General features: G+C 42.7%; 1 protein-coding gene across 6 annotated transcripts in view; it reads right to left on the minus strand.

Moving 5' to 3' along the window:
* The window catches only part of LOC117877276 (tyrosine-protein phosphatase non-receptor type 5-like), a 202,237-nt gene that overhangs the window by 75,318 nt on the left and 112,545 nt on the right, over positions 1-14,374 (minus strand). For all 6 annotated transcript variants that reach the window (XM_034770235.1, XM_034770233.1, XM_034770234.1 and 3 more), the window contains 3 exons: positions 9,776-9,855; positions 9,049-9,186; positions 6,199-6,309 (listed from right to left, as the gene is read on the minus strand). In XM_034770235.1, coding sequence (XP_034626126.1) covers positions 6,199-6,309; positions 9,049-9,186; positions 9,776-9,855 — 329 coding nt within the window. The remainder of the gene's footprint in view (positions 1-6,198; positions 6,310-9,048; positions 9,187-9,775; positions 9,856-14,374) is intronic.

The following is a 14,374-nucleotide window of genomic DNA, read 5'->3' on the forward strand; positions in this document are numbered from 1 at the left end:
GGGCATATCTACACCGTCAGTGAGTCTCAGAGCTTGTGTCGACAGACTTGGGCTCACGGGGCTTGTGCTACAGGGCTAAAAACAGCTGTGTGGATGTTCGGGATCAGGCTCTGAAGTCCAGGGAGCATGGTGGGGCTTCAGAACCTGAGCCACAATGTCTACACTGCTATTTTTAGGGCCGCAGCGCAAGCCCAAGTCTATGGAGCCGTGCTCTGAGACTTGCTGCTGTAGGTTTCAAAATGCAGTGTAGCCATACCCTGTGAGAACAACAGAAGTAAACCAGTGCTAAAGGAAAATGGGCATCCTCACACAAAGCCCCAAAACACAGAAATTCTGATTTCAAGGATCACTACTGCACTTGAGCAAACTGTTAAAAAAAATTCACTAAAAACCCAGCTAAACTCTCATGCTCTTTTTCAGAGTTCTCTTTCCCAGCTCCTCTATATTAGTGCCAAGAGTTGTGTGCAAAACGATGTCTCCTTTATACTAGTCTACAGCCATCTTACTCTCCTCCTGATAGATTCATTCAGTAAGGCTACAGTGGTTTATAACACAATTGTTTTACTGAAGTATTTGGTAGACTCTCAGATAGATTGATTGATTACCCTTGCTGTTTGTGTATTTTATATAAATAATAATATACACACTCACAGCAAGACATTCAGAGGAAAGTGAGATTTGTGCCTCTAGTTATGGCCTCAAGTTTATCTTGTAGCACATTTCCATTTTCTTCAATGTCTCTGAGTCATTATGAAATCACCAAACATGCCACCAAATATTCATATGTACTCGTTTATTCCGCATGCCTCAGTTTTTGGTCATCAACACAATCCACCTTAGGCCTAAGTTTCAGAGGTGCTAAGTGGAGCTAGAGATCCTCAAAGTCTTGGCCTTAACCTTGTAGAGACTGTCTGGAGCAGCCAGCATTCGGCTGAATAATTCTCTTCAAAAGGCAGGAAAGTGTCCAAGGAAAGTAACCTTTAGCTTCCACCGCTTCCTTAAAACTCAGTCAAGTGTTTAAAGGAAGCGGTGGAGAGCAATTTTGGTTTAAGACTAAGAACTAAGAGTAACATTTTCAAAAATGCCTAAGGCCCAGATTTTTAAAAGATGTTGCTCTGCTCAGCATTGCAATGCCTAATTAATTTAGACTTATTTTCAAAAGTGACATACACACTAAGGAACCTTAGTCTCACTGAAAGTCAATGGGACTGTAGGCTGAATGGCCATCCCGCCCCGTCACTCTCTGAGGGAGGCCACACCTCCTCGCTGCCATGTACCTGTAAAGGTGAGCTCAAAAGGGGGGGGGGGGGAATTAACTGCACTTAGTGCTCCAGCCCTCTGAGCAGGATGGCAGTCTGTGAGCCCCAGGCTGTCAGCCAGGGCAGGGCAGCAAACAGTTAGTAGGCTCTGACCTGCAATCAGGGCAGGGCAGTTACGCAGTCTATGAGACCCAGATAAAGGTGAGAACCATCAAAGTCTAGGGGCTCCAGCAGGGGTGAACAGTAGGGTGTCACAGGCTTCCTGGCCTCAGATGGGGGTGCTGCCACCCCAAGGGTGGGGTTGTAGGGGATGCGGGCCCACCTGACTCCCCCATGTCCCAACCCAAGGCCCCAACAGTGGCAGAGTAGTCCATCACTGGGTCAGCAGGGATCTGCCCGCAACCTTGTACCCAGCTGACCTCACTCAACCAGACAGTCGTCTAGTTCCCCTGGGCTACTTCCTATGTCCCTGGGGTTTGGTACCTCTATACTGTGGGGGTCATCTGTCATCTCAGGGAGTTCTGGCCAGTCTTCAGGCAGCAGCCTCAGCCCCCAAGCAGCTCCTTGGCATCTCGGTCGGCCGGTGGAGCTCTGGCCAGTCCTCAGGAAGTAGCCCCGGCAGCTCCTCTGCAGGCTGTCTCCTGTGGCGGCTCCAGCTCAACTTCTGCTTCCTGTTCCACCCTTCTGCTTATGGCGGGGCAAACGTGGCTCCTCTGGTTCTGCCCACCTGAGGGCGTGTCGTGGTCTCTCCCTGTCACTCTCTGAGGGAGGCCATGCCTCCTCGCTACAGGGACTTGAAACTCTTAAGTCACCTTTGAAAATGAGACTGAGGCTCTCAAGTCAGTTAGGATTTGCAAAGCTGAGCAGAGAAACACCTGAATACCTTTAAAATCTGTGCCTAAGTCCCATTGACTTTCAGTGGGATTTAGGCTCTTTAAGTCCAGATACTCAAAGGTATTCAGGGTCCTACCTTCCACTGAAATCAATGGGAGTTAGTTGCCTAAATACCTTTGAGGATCTGGGCCCAGAGTCACTTTTGAAAATGAGATGTAGGATTCCTTGAGAACCAAGCCATGGCAGTCAAGAGCACTAGTTTTATAACTACATTTTGAAAACAGATTCCAAATATTATGAAAAATAGTGGTTCCAAAACACAAATGCAAGAAGAAAAGAAACAAGAACACTTATGTGAAGTTACTCTTCCAGGGGATAGGAAAAAAATAATCACTAGTTCAAGATGCATTTAGTTTTCTTTACATTGTTACCGATTTTATACTTCCCAATCAGAGAACCCTGAATTCAGTGACATTGTATACATTCATTCCTACTGAAAAGAAAATACTCTTTATCTATGCTTCGTTGAGATTCAGGAGGCGTGGGGTTAGGTTGGGAAGAAACAAGGTTTAATTGGTGGTTCAAAGCCCAGAATCATGTTACTGCTAAAGCTGGGATGATTAATCAGTGGCTAGACCCTTGTTAGGTTCCTTTGAAAACGAAAAAGACTTCCTTCTCCCTTTTGCTTTATTCCTTTCTGAATTCCCAAAGCCTGCTAAGGCCTGACCTCTGTCCTGAAAGAATGATAAACCATCCTCAAACCTTGTTGCTGAGAAATGTGCATCAGTCTCTGCAGTGCAGCTGGTGGATCACATTAAATTTCTAATCAGTTTAGATGCTGCAACATCCTACCTCTATCTAAGGGAGAATGTCCATGGCATTGGAGAATGTGACGCAATTAATGGCTTCTGTGGTTTCATTACCATGCCATTTATTGTAAGTACACTCCAGAGTGACAGGCATTATTGCCATTATATGATAAAAGAACAGTCCCAGACAATGACATCTCACTAAACAGCTCCTTTATTTCTCTTCTGGCAGCTTGGAACCATTCACCTACCAACCATTTTTTTAGTACTGCCCCACTGATGCTGAAAGCTGAAGTGTTGCTTAGTTGAATAACCAAGTGGGGATGTGACCTTAAAATGAATGAAGGGAACAGGGAAAAGGAACTATGTGCTTGGACACGTGTAATGCCAATCAAAGCTTCAGTGTCATTTGTGTCAGCATAACATTCTCATTTCCTGAAGGGATATATATTATAAATTTAAACCGTTTTTAGTCCTCTCTCCTTTTATATCTACTGTCTGCTCTTTCCACCTCTTTTCATCTGCCTTGGGGTGGCTGGTGTTATAAGACATGCATGACCCCAACCAACAACTTGGTTTTAAAATTCTATTTTTCCCCTGTAGACTCCTATATAACTATATACATAAAAGGGGCCAGATTTACACCTGCAATAAATGCACATCTGAGTAGAGCTAGCTGGAATCAGGATTTCCAAACAAAACCAATTTTTTTGAAATTTCTCAAAGCAGAAATCCCCAAAAGAATTCACTGCCAGGATCCTCGGGGCTTCTGGGCTTCCTTGTGCAGACCCAGGAGCCAAACCCCAGCTAGAGCTAGGATTCCCAGGACTTTCAGGCTCTCTGCTCCATGGTAGGGAGTCTGGAAACTCTGATACCCCTGGCATGGCAGAGCTGCCCTGCAGTCATGGACTTTGGTAAACCTGGAGTCCCCAGCCCAGGAGCAGTGCAAGTGAAGGAGCTTTCCCAGAGCTGTGACTCCATACAGTATGCTTGGCGGGGTTGCCCTGGAACTTTGGACTTTGGAAATCTGGGGGTCCAAGCCCCCCAAGCAGTCTGCCTGGTGATTCTTACCTGAAAACTTTTTGTGCTTTTGGTTTTTTTGTGTTGAACTTTTCCATGCAAAACAGACAGACACGTCTTGCAAAAATTTTTATTTGGCTGAAAACTCAATTTTCTGTCAAAAAACAGTTCTGACAGGAAAATTTTGATCAGCCCTGATCACTAGTATTAAACTGCTGCATTTACCAACAATTCTTGAATAACCTTGTGGACACTACACCCCAGCAGGGATTGTGAATTTCACTGAGATAGTTGCAGTAGCTGAGTGAAATTAACAAAGGCCTCGTCTGTGAGACAAGGGGTCTCAAATGGACTTTGGCTCAATTTTATTCTCTCTGTTGTGTCACGTTGTCTGAGACATGGTTGTATTTAAGGATTATGCAAGTCTGCACATTCTTGGAAGCAATCTTTCCTTCTCCTTCCCACTTGTCTCAGAGTGTGATCTTCAATGGATCCTCTGCGCCAAATGCATGATTGACAGACTTTTCATGCTCTTGATCCAGACACAGGGTTTCGTATGCCGGCTCTCTGCATTTTAGCACATGGCTGGTGAGACTCAAAGCTGCTTGTGTGAAAGGAGGCTTGTTCGCAGTTTGGGAAGCAATTCTGCTTTGTTATACTGAGTTCAGGCCTGGATCTGATAGATGAAAAGATGTGTGAAGATTATGCGAAGGAGACTTTTCCTATTTAAGTATATGTCTTGAGAACCATGGAACCTAGTGAGTTGTAAAATAGGATGGTGATATCCTGGACCAGGTAGCAATAGAGTATTTAATAAAATAAGTATGTGCTGGAACTCAGTATTCAGAGGGTGGCATGGTGGCATGGCTGTTATTTGTTTGGAAATCTAAGTATTTTATTTCAAACAGTTAATTGGAAGGATACCATAATTAGAAAAGTTAACACTGGGGATATAGTGGTGGAAAAGTGCTCAACAAGCTATCAGCAGTTTTATTCTGTTTACTGTAGCATGTTTCCTTTAAGCAGTTTCAGTGCTAGTTCACCTTACTGCTTAATAGAACAATAAGGATGATACATATCAGAAAAGGTTTAGCCGCAGTGAGCGGTGGTGGAGTTACTGTACCATCAGCAACTGCTAAATAGATTGGTAGACACATTACTTAGGGAAACTGGGAGGGGACAACACTGAGGCCAAAGGAGTAGAACAGATGGTCTCGGAGGGACAGGACATTAGACTGGGGCTACATCTACACTACAGGGGGGGGTCCGATTTAAGATACGCAAATTCAGCTACGCGAATAGCGTAGCTGAATTCGACGTATCGCAGCAGACTTACTCCGCTGTAGGGACGGCGGCAAAATCGACCTCTGCGGCTTCCCGTCGACGGTGCTTACTCCCACCTCCGCTGGTGGAGTAAGAGAGTCGATTCGGGGATCGATTGTCGCGTCCCATCGGGACGCGATAAATTGATCCCCGAGAGGTCGATTTCTACCTGCCAATTCAGGCGGGTAGTGTAGACCCAGCCTAGGATTCCTGAGTTCCTTTCCCAGGTTTACTGCATATTCTCAGTGGCACAAAAGACATCTTAGCTTTCTATAGAACATTTTGCACCCAACAATTTGACAAACACAACAGTATACAAGATGTTTAATAAGGTTAATATGAAGACTAGAAGCACAGTTTAAGCTTTTCCAAGATTAACAGCTGCCAGAGATCTCTACACAACCTAGAAAACGTAAAACCGCACATAAGGCCAAATCCTCAGCTAGCGTAAATCAGTATAGCTCCAGGGAAGCCAATCGAGTGAAGCCAATTTACACCAGCCAAGGAACTGACCCATATTGCACGAAATTCCTTGTACTCCATACAACATCATCACAAAGTTCCTGATGTTAACCTAAAGTCAATGTCTTTAGTATGATTTATAAAAGCCAGTTCCAAGTTAGGTGAGACACTATCCACAAGCTAGCATGTCAGCATAGAAGACACTTGCACAGAATTACTCACTGGTCTCTTCCAGTGAATGAACACATTCCTGTTACAAGTGGCCTGAAAGTCTTTAGACTGTACGTATTCAGTCTACATCTCCGACTGTTTTTATTATTGCATTGTTTACATTTTGGGGATCTGATCAAGAGCATCATGAATGCAGTAGCGACAAGTGATATTTGCACAGTAGTGCACAGTGGATACGATTTGTACTCAGGTCTCCATGAACAGTCCTGCTTAAGGCTTTGAATTTCTATGCTATTGTAAATATAGCTGAGCAATCTTACCTTCAGGGTGATGAGTCTTAATCGGTAATCATCTGCTTGTATGACCTGGTCAACTGTGATTTCTATTCCTTCATAGGTGACCTGTTCCTCTGGCCAGTACTCTGTACATTTCTGCATGCAACATAAAATATATTTAAGGAGACACCAATGGTGGTTCACTTCACTGTGCAGAAACTGTGGCAAGTGTATGCTTAGCTGAATCAGGATGCCGAATGTTTCTGTAACAGGATGCAACTCAAACTTTTACTTTGAATATAGGGGCCAAAGTTTCAGGTAGTCTTCTTTGCAGTCACTCTGGTTAAAATCCAATGTGCAATTACCTCCCTCACTCACATGAATAAAACTTGGTTTGTGTGCGTGCAATGTGATGTATCTGCACATTTTAAAATTTCATTTGGGAAGCCGGTAAGAAATGTGGCAGTGTTTATTAATATTCTATTCTATTCATTTTTATTATAATGATTGATATTCATTGATAATCTGCTCTGCACAAACTGATATGGAAATGTACAGTACACCTTTTCTGACTCTAATAAAGAGCCATTGCTCTCTGAATCTGAAATTATAATCTGCATTTCTTTTCCCTACAAAAGGACATGACTGGAAATGACTTTGGAATATAGAGTGTGTTCAAAACCCCTCTATAAAACGGAAAAAGATCCTACATCAAAGCAAAGGAACTAAAAGGAAGAAAGTGTCAGAATACAGATTTTAGTTTTGCTAACTCACTTTGGCCAAATCCATGGGCTCATTCAGTGCAACTGATACAGTCTTAATAACTGAAGCTATAATCTACATTTAAGGATATATTGTGGCATTTGTGCCACAAATGTTGCCTGAGAGGTAATGGAGAACAATGCTTCCCAGGGAAAGTGCTGGGAAAGATTGTCTCTCACCCATACAATTTCTCCTGGGGCTGCTCAGTGCACATGGAGTAGGACCTCTGCACATCAGCAGAGATTGCTCCCCTTGTAAGCCCATTCCAGGGACCAACATGGGGGTGTGTGTCAATTCTGAACAAATGGCTCCCCAAGGATAAAACAGAGAGCAAACAGCCCTCATGCTCCCCAGAGTACAGGAGCTGCTATTCTGGGAGGTCTTTGTGCACACACATAAGTGAAGGGAGAGAGAATACTTGCAAGCCCTCCCTTCTGCAAAGTCCAGCACAATCTGGCCCTTAACCGTAAACTTTGTGAGCAAATTAAAAAAAAAAAATAATCTGCTGGAAGAGAAGGGCCAAGAACTAAAAAGTGTCTTGAAAAGCTCCTGGTCCAAATTCTCTTATGGTGTAAATGGATGCTGCTCCACAATGGAGCTGTGCCACTTCACACTAGAAAAGACTGTGGCCCATTGTGTCACTGTAAACGCAGACTGAATTTTTTCCCTCCTCCTAAATTGCAGAATCCATTGTAAAAAGCGTCAAATGCGCCAGCAGCTATCAATAGCACAGACGTTATGCTGCTGAAATGAGTGGAGTAGGATCGCCCACACATTTCTGTGGGCTGTCTGTCAGTTCGGATTAGATATGACAGAGGGCTGGGATACTGAGCTGTTCATCTCTCACGTTAGCAAAGCCACTGTGTATAGCAGAAGCACAAAGACTCCCTTACTAGCATCATGGCAGAACAACGGTTTTAGTTCTGAATCTACACACTGTGGAGACCTGGTATTTATATATTAATATGTATTAGAAAGAAGGGAATAGCATGGAAGAGCTTACCCTATATTTATGTCTGAGTCTCACAGAATGATTTAATTTTTGATACAAAAGGTATCAGGAAAGACTCAATATCTCTGTATGTTAGATATACGCTGAAGCCAGTGTCACTACTGTGATGGTAGCATGGCTGTGCAGTGTTTCCTGAGGCTGACATGACAGGTGAGATAGTCTGTTGGTATTGAATAACAGGAAACACTGATGAAAAGATTATTTTGCATTCTAGTGGTACAACCCAGATCTAAAAACAACAGTGGGAAAGCTTCAGAACAGAGAAGGCAATGAAGGACATAATTGCCTCTTGGTCTCTTCTTCCTTCTCAAGTGTATGGTCGTAAAATTTTCAAAAGGGCCTAAGTATCTGGAAGTCTAAATCCCATTTTCTAAAGTGACCTAGGCATTTAGGGCCAGATTTTTAAAGGTAAGTGATTTCAATGGGAGTTAGGCACATAGGTACTCCCACTAGGCACCTTTCTGCATCTTCAGCTGCTTAAATCACCACTGTTTTGAGATCCTGTGGAATAACGTTATGATCCTGGCCACAGAATTCCAAAACAGTGGTGATGCAAACTCTGGAAGCCTGGGACTTTGCAGATAGAATTGTATGGGATGGATTGGTAGAAATACATTCAATAACCACAGACCGTTAACTCTCATAAATACCAATTCTAGCAGGGAGTGATTAAAAAAAATTTGGAACATCTTAATAGTTGCAATATTTTAACTGCATTTCCCCAAAATGCTAAACAACTGGGGCAGTCCTCCACATACAAATCATTTTTAACTGCTTCTCGTCATAACTAGCATTATAACACGGCATAGTATGTTTAATGAAGCAGGGACGGCTTAATGGAAAAAGAATGCAGAAGATAAGCCAAAATAATACAGGATAAAGAGGTTCAATCTCTGTTACTCTATTGTTTATAGGTATTCATATACAAAAATTAATAGGGCTTGAACTTGGTGGGGTGTTGCTTTTGAAACCATCAGAGATGACTTCAAAAATGGTAACTGCAATGCACTATAAACTTTGGTCACTGAACCAACTCATTTATTTCCAAGGGTCTGGCACCTGTGCCTGAAATACCCACAACAATAGAGGATCGAGGCATAGCTCATATGTAATATCATTACCTCATTCATCTCTTCTATATTGGTAATCATGACAATGATGGGAGAACGCTCCTGCCACACCATTCTCCAGAAATCACTGACAGTATTAACTATGGGTCCCTGAGTAGCAATATATACCTTTTCCTCTTCTCCATAGCCCTGCCAACAAAGCAACAATAAATCACTATCAAACAGTGTGCGCGCACACATACACATGCCTGGACACGTCAATCTTTACCCAGGAAAAGCTCTCATTGGCTACAATGGGATTATTGCCTGAGTAAAGACTGCAGTATCACGTCAACAGTTATCAATCCAAGAGGTATTGTGCTCACTCACTCTCTCACACGCGTACACACACACACACAGGCAAGGTAGAAGGTGTGACTTCAGGTTATAGAAGCAGCAGGCAATACTATGGCAATGAAATGGATTCATGCTACAACAGCCTGGTGGTAACTCTGGGTCAAATCCTGCAGGCATAATTCCCATTGACTTTGCTAGGAGTTTTGCTTGCATCAGGCCAGTGAGGCAGGGAACTTCATGTCAAAAAATGCAAATATCTTGTTTTTATTGGACCAGAACGTTTACAGTTGCACTCTGAGGTTCTGTTTCCGATAATACAAAAACAAGAGAGAAAAAGAAACCAAAACAAGATGGTCTTTAGAAGCCAATGGACATTGTGGTTATTCTTAAATGATCAGTTTCTAACAGTCTGTGCAGATACATTGTACTGCTGAGCTCTTACCCTGATGTAGTTAGCATTGATATATGAGCTAAGAGGATCGTCCTGATCAGTTGAGGTAAGGCACACTCTGCTGTGAGGATCTACAATGTGTAAAGAGATAGTTAATAGTTATCAGTCAAGAGGAGAAAAAGGGTTTTAAGATCATTTTCTAACCTTTAGTAATACAGCTAATTTCTCAGGCATATTCATTAGTAGCCACAACCGATACCCGCGATGCTCTAAAGGGGGCACTGGGGAGTCTCTGATTGAAATGTGTGTCTATATCACTGCATTTACTGTCAGTGTGCAACTATCAACAGATATTTGCATGCAACAAAATTAATTATCTTACTGAATTAATATTACTGCTCTAAGTAGAGGGGTAGTTCATCATTTATAATTGTAATAGCATTTGAATGATTCTTGGCGTTGGACTAGGCTGGCTAGGTCTAAGCTTTGAGATATTAAATTTCATGTAATGTATGCAAGCCCACGAAATTACTGGAACTTGCTTTTGCGTTAATTTCATTTTTACGTGCATTAAAGTATTATTTATCAAACAGTGTTAAAAAGCAGTGACTTCAGTGTGGCTTTCTGCCTGAGTAAGGACTGAGTAAAAACTGTGTTAGGACCTCAAGATTTGCCCCATTCGGTTTTATAAACTCTATCCCTAACCTTATTTTTTGGCCTTATATTAAGGCCTTGTTTACACAGAATAATTGCACCATTTTCACTATACTGGTACAGTTAAAGCTATACAACCCCCACTAGAGTGGATGCAGTTATATTGATATATCTTAGGGCTTGTCTACACATAAATCGCTACAGCAGCCCCTCTGCAGGGGTGCTGCTGTAGCACCTCAGGAGAACCCCTCCTGTCAGCATAGGAAATCCACCTCCCCAAGAGGTGGTGTCTAGGTCGACAGAAGAATTCTCCCATAAATGTAGTCCTCTCTATCCCAGGAGTTAAGTTGCTTTCACTGGATTTTTCACTGAGTTATACTGACCTAATTTCCTAGTGTAGACCAGACCTTATTCATTGGGGAATAAGCCATATCAACACAAGCACTTTTATACCACTGTAAGTGCATCCACATCAGGAGGAGTTATACTGGTATAACTATTTTGGTAAAAAAACAAAAACAAACAAACAATAAAAACCCAACCCTAACTCAGGGGTGGCCAACCTGTGGCTCCAGAGTCACATGCGGCTCTTCAGAAGTTAATATGCGGCTCCTTGTATAGGCACCGACTCCAGGGCTGGAGCTACAGGTGCCAACTTTCCAACGTGCAGGGGTGTGTGTGTGTGCGCGCTCACTGACCAACCCCTGGCTCTGCCACAGGCCCTGCCCCCACTCCACCCCTTCCCGCCCCCTCCCCTGAGCCTGCCGTGCCTTCGTTCCTCCCACTCCCCTCCAGAGCCTCCTGAATGCCACAAAACAGCTGATTGGGAGGTGCGGGGAGGGAGGGGGAGGCACTGATCAGCGGAGCTGCCGGTGGGTGGGAGGTGCTGGGAGCGGGGGGGGAGAGGAGGAGGGGGTGCAGCTGATGCGGGGCTCCTAATGTATTACTGTGGCTCTTTGGCAATGTACATTGGTAAATTCAGGCTCCTTCTCAGGCTCAGGTTGCCCACCCCAGCCCCAACTGAAATAGTTATACCAGTACAAAAACAGTGTGCAGACCATGCCTAAGTTGACAGTGTCCTTTAAAATACTGTCATACACTTACACCACAAAGAAGCAAAACAATGTTAGTTATTTTTCTAGAGTCTTTTCTAAGAGTGTTTTGAGCCTATATTAGGTTTTGTAGTAGGATCTCACCAGGCTGAGATTTTTTTAAATGAAAGTGACAGATAAGAATAATACCTAGTTCACAGATACAAATTTTCATCAGTAGATCTCAAAGTAGGTTAGTATCATTAGCGCCATTTTACAGATAGTGATACTGAGGCCCGGAGAGATGAAGTGACTTGCTCTAGTGGCAGAGCCAGGAATAGAACCCAGCTCACCCAAGGCCCATTGCAGTACTCTATTGCTAGGCCACACTGCCTCCCTAACAATAATACTTATTGAAAAGTCTTACAAAATTTAATAAGGAGTGAAAGCAATATGGCTCTATAGAATTAAATAAGGTTGCCTAGGAATTTTGCTTAGAACCAAAAAGACTGAAAGAGAATGATATATAATATCCTACTTTTTTAGATTTTGACCCATCTATGGCGTTCCATAGCAAGGATAAAATTTTCTATTACATTCTGCAAGATAATCCAAAAAAATATAGAAAAATGATAATTTTCTATTAAATTCTGTGGGACTTTTCCATAAGGGAAGAGGTTTCAGATTTTTTGTCAACATGCAAATTTAACAGTTTCTGAAACAGCCAAATTAATCTGCTTAGCTTGGCACGTCTCCAAAATTAAACACATCCTCACCCCTTAAAAAGACTCCCCAAAACCATCTTCACCACCACCAACAACAAAATTGGGAAGCTGCAAAAGAAATTTACTACAAAAGAAATATAAATTAACTGAATTAGAGCCTATCATCATGTTCCTCACTGACTACAATTAACTCTAGGGTTGCACGTAAACTAATCATTATGTTAAGTGCCTGCTTACCTTTCAATGGTAACCGCCCCAAATACTTCTGGAGTACACAGCTGGGTAGGGAATTTTAGGTTTTTTGTTTGTTCTTTAATTTTCAGGGTATACTTTTGGTTTCGATGTCACTTTTATAATGAAGTGCCTGCTGCTCCCTAATGTAGATTGGAGGTCATATTTGGCTGAGTCTGCCATTGGCAAACAGATCAGCACTACAGCATAGGTTTTGCTGTGTAACATGGTCAGCCATTCCTTCCATAATTGCTTGGTGCAAGCGAACAGTTAGGAAGACCCTCCTGGTGACACAGACAGCATAGGCTGTGATTGGTTAGTCTGGAAACTAAAGAGCCAGGAGATCCACATAGTCATGAACCCACTGGCCACCTCTTCAGCCCACCCCATCTTGCCCCCAACACTCTCTCCTCCATGGTACTGTGAAGAGAATGGCTAAAGAGCACAGCTTTATGTCAGGAAGGGAGTACATAATACCCCTGTGTGGTGTACCAGTTCCCCAACCCTACAATGGAACTGGGTGTGTTCCATGTAGAGGGACAGAGGCCAGAACTTAAATAATTCCAACAGAAGTGATTATGGTGTGTCCTTTGGTTTCCCATGTGGCAGCCTGCCATCCTCATCAACCAAGTGGCATTGGGTTATGGTTCATAGATATGGATGGTTTTGAAATTCCTGATTTTTATTCCAGTCAGTGGAAAAGTCTGATTTCCTCTGGATAAATTCCTTGTTAACATTTATAGTCAGTCTAGAGTGGGAGCCAGTCCTCCCATCTAGATGGCTCACAGCAATGGAAATGAGTATTACCAGATTTTGTAAGACCACAGTGGAGTTAGCATGAAGAGAACTAGCTGAGGAATGACCAAGTAGTTACTGAATGCACAGGGGAAAAGCGAACAGGAACCTGATTAAGAGCTAAAGGCCAAGATTTTCGAAGTGGCTAGTAATTTTGTGTGCTTCCATTTTTGAGTGTTTAACTTGAGACACCTTAAAGAACTCCAATCTTCAAAAAAGTGCTGGACAGCCACCTTTGGAAATCAGGCTCCTTTAAGGTCTATCAGTTTGGATGCCCAAATGGAGGCACTCAGAATCACTAGTCATTTCTGAAAATCATCGCTATAATGTCCAAACTAACATAAAGCTTGAAAGAAATGACAAGGCACCCAACCGTTAGCATGTTTTAGGACGAAGGTTCTGAAATGTTTGGCTGAGTGTTTTTAACCCTTCTGGTCCCAGCTGGAAATGTCAGAACATCACTAGAAGGGGTATCTACGTGGGATTTCTGACTAAGACTGGAAGATTGAGAGTTGGAGATTTCAGGAGAAAGCCTATTCTTGCCAGATTTCCACTCCAGTTTTGTAGACTAACGTGATTTGCATAGCTGATCAGATTCTAATTTCTGGATACTTATCTGAGCCTAACTAGCACTCTGAACCATTTGGGCTTCCCTAACAAAGCTGCAACAGAGCTTGATGGCAGCATCTATCTGATAATGGCTTAGAGAAAAGAGAAGGATCTGTCAAAACATTAATATTCAGACACGACATCTTATAATTGTATCACTTTCCAAACTATCTTTAAGAGTGACAGAGGGGAAAACGATAATGGCTATAAAATCAATCCCAAGCAAAATGTTTCTCAAAATTTCCATTCTTGGCTATAAGTAATAAAGCAACTTACATTTAAAAAAGAAAGATGTATTATATTTTCTTAAAGAGACTGGGCCAAATCCTGAGACCCTTCTTCATTTTTCACTTGGGGCCTTATCCTGAGGCACATTAGGCCCAATCCAGGACACAGTGATGTAAGTGGGAATCTTGTCATTGACTTCAAAGGGCAATGGACCAATGCCTTCATTAAGAATTAAGTCAGAATTGAGGTGTCCAGTACCTTTTAAAATAAGGCTTATTGAGTGGCACCTTATGACTCAAGTAGTCCCATTGGTTTCAAAGGAAGCACTTGGATAGCAAAATAGAGCTCAGCATGAGTAAGGGTGTCAGAATTTAGCC

Source organism: Trachemys scripta, chromosome 4 (assembly GCF_013100865.1).
Source record: "Trachemys scripta elegans isolate TJP31775 chromosome 4, CAS_Tse_1.0, whole genome shotgun sequence".
Taxonomy (NCBI): domain Eukaryota; kingdom Metazoa; phylum Chordata; order Testudines; family Emydidae; genus Trachemys; species Trachemys scripta.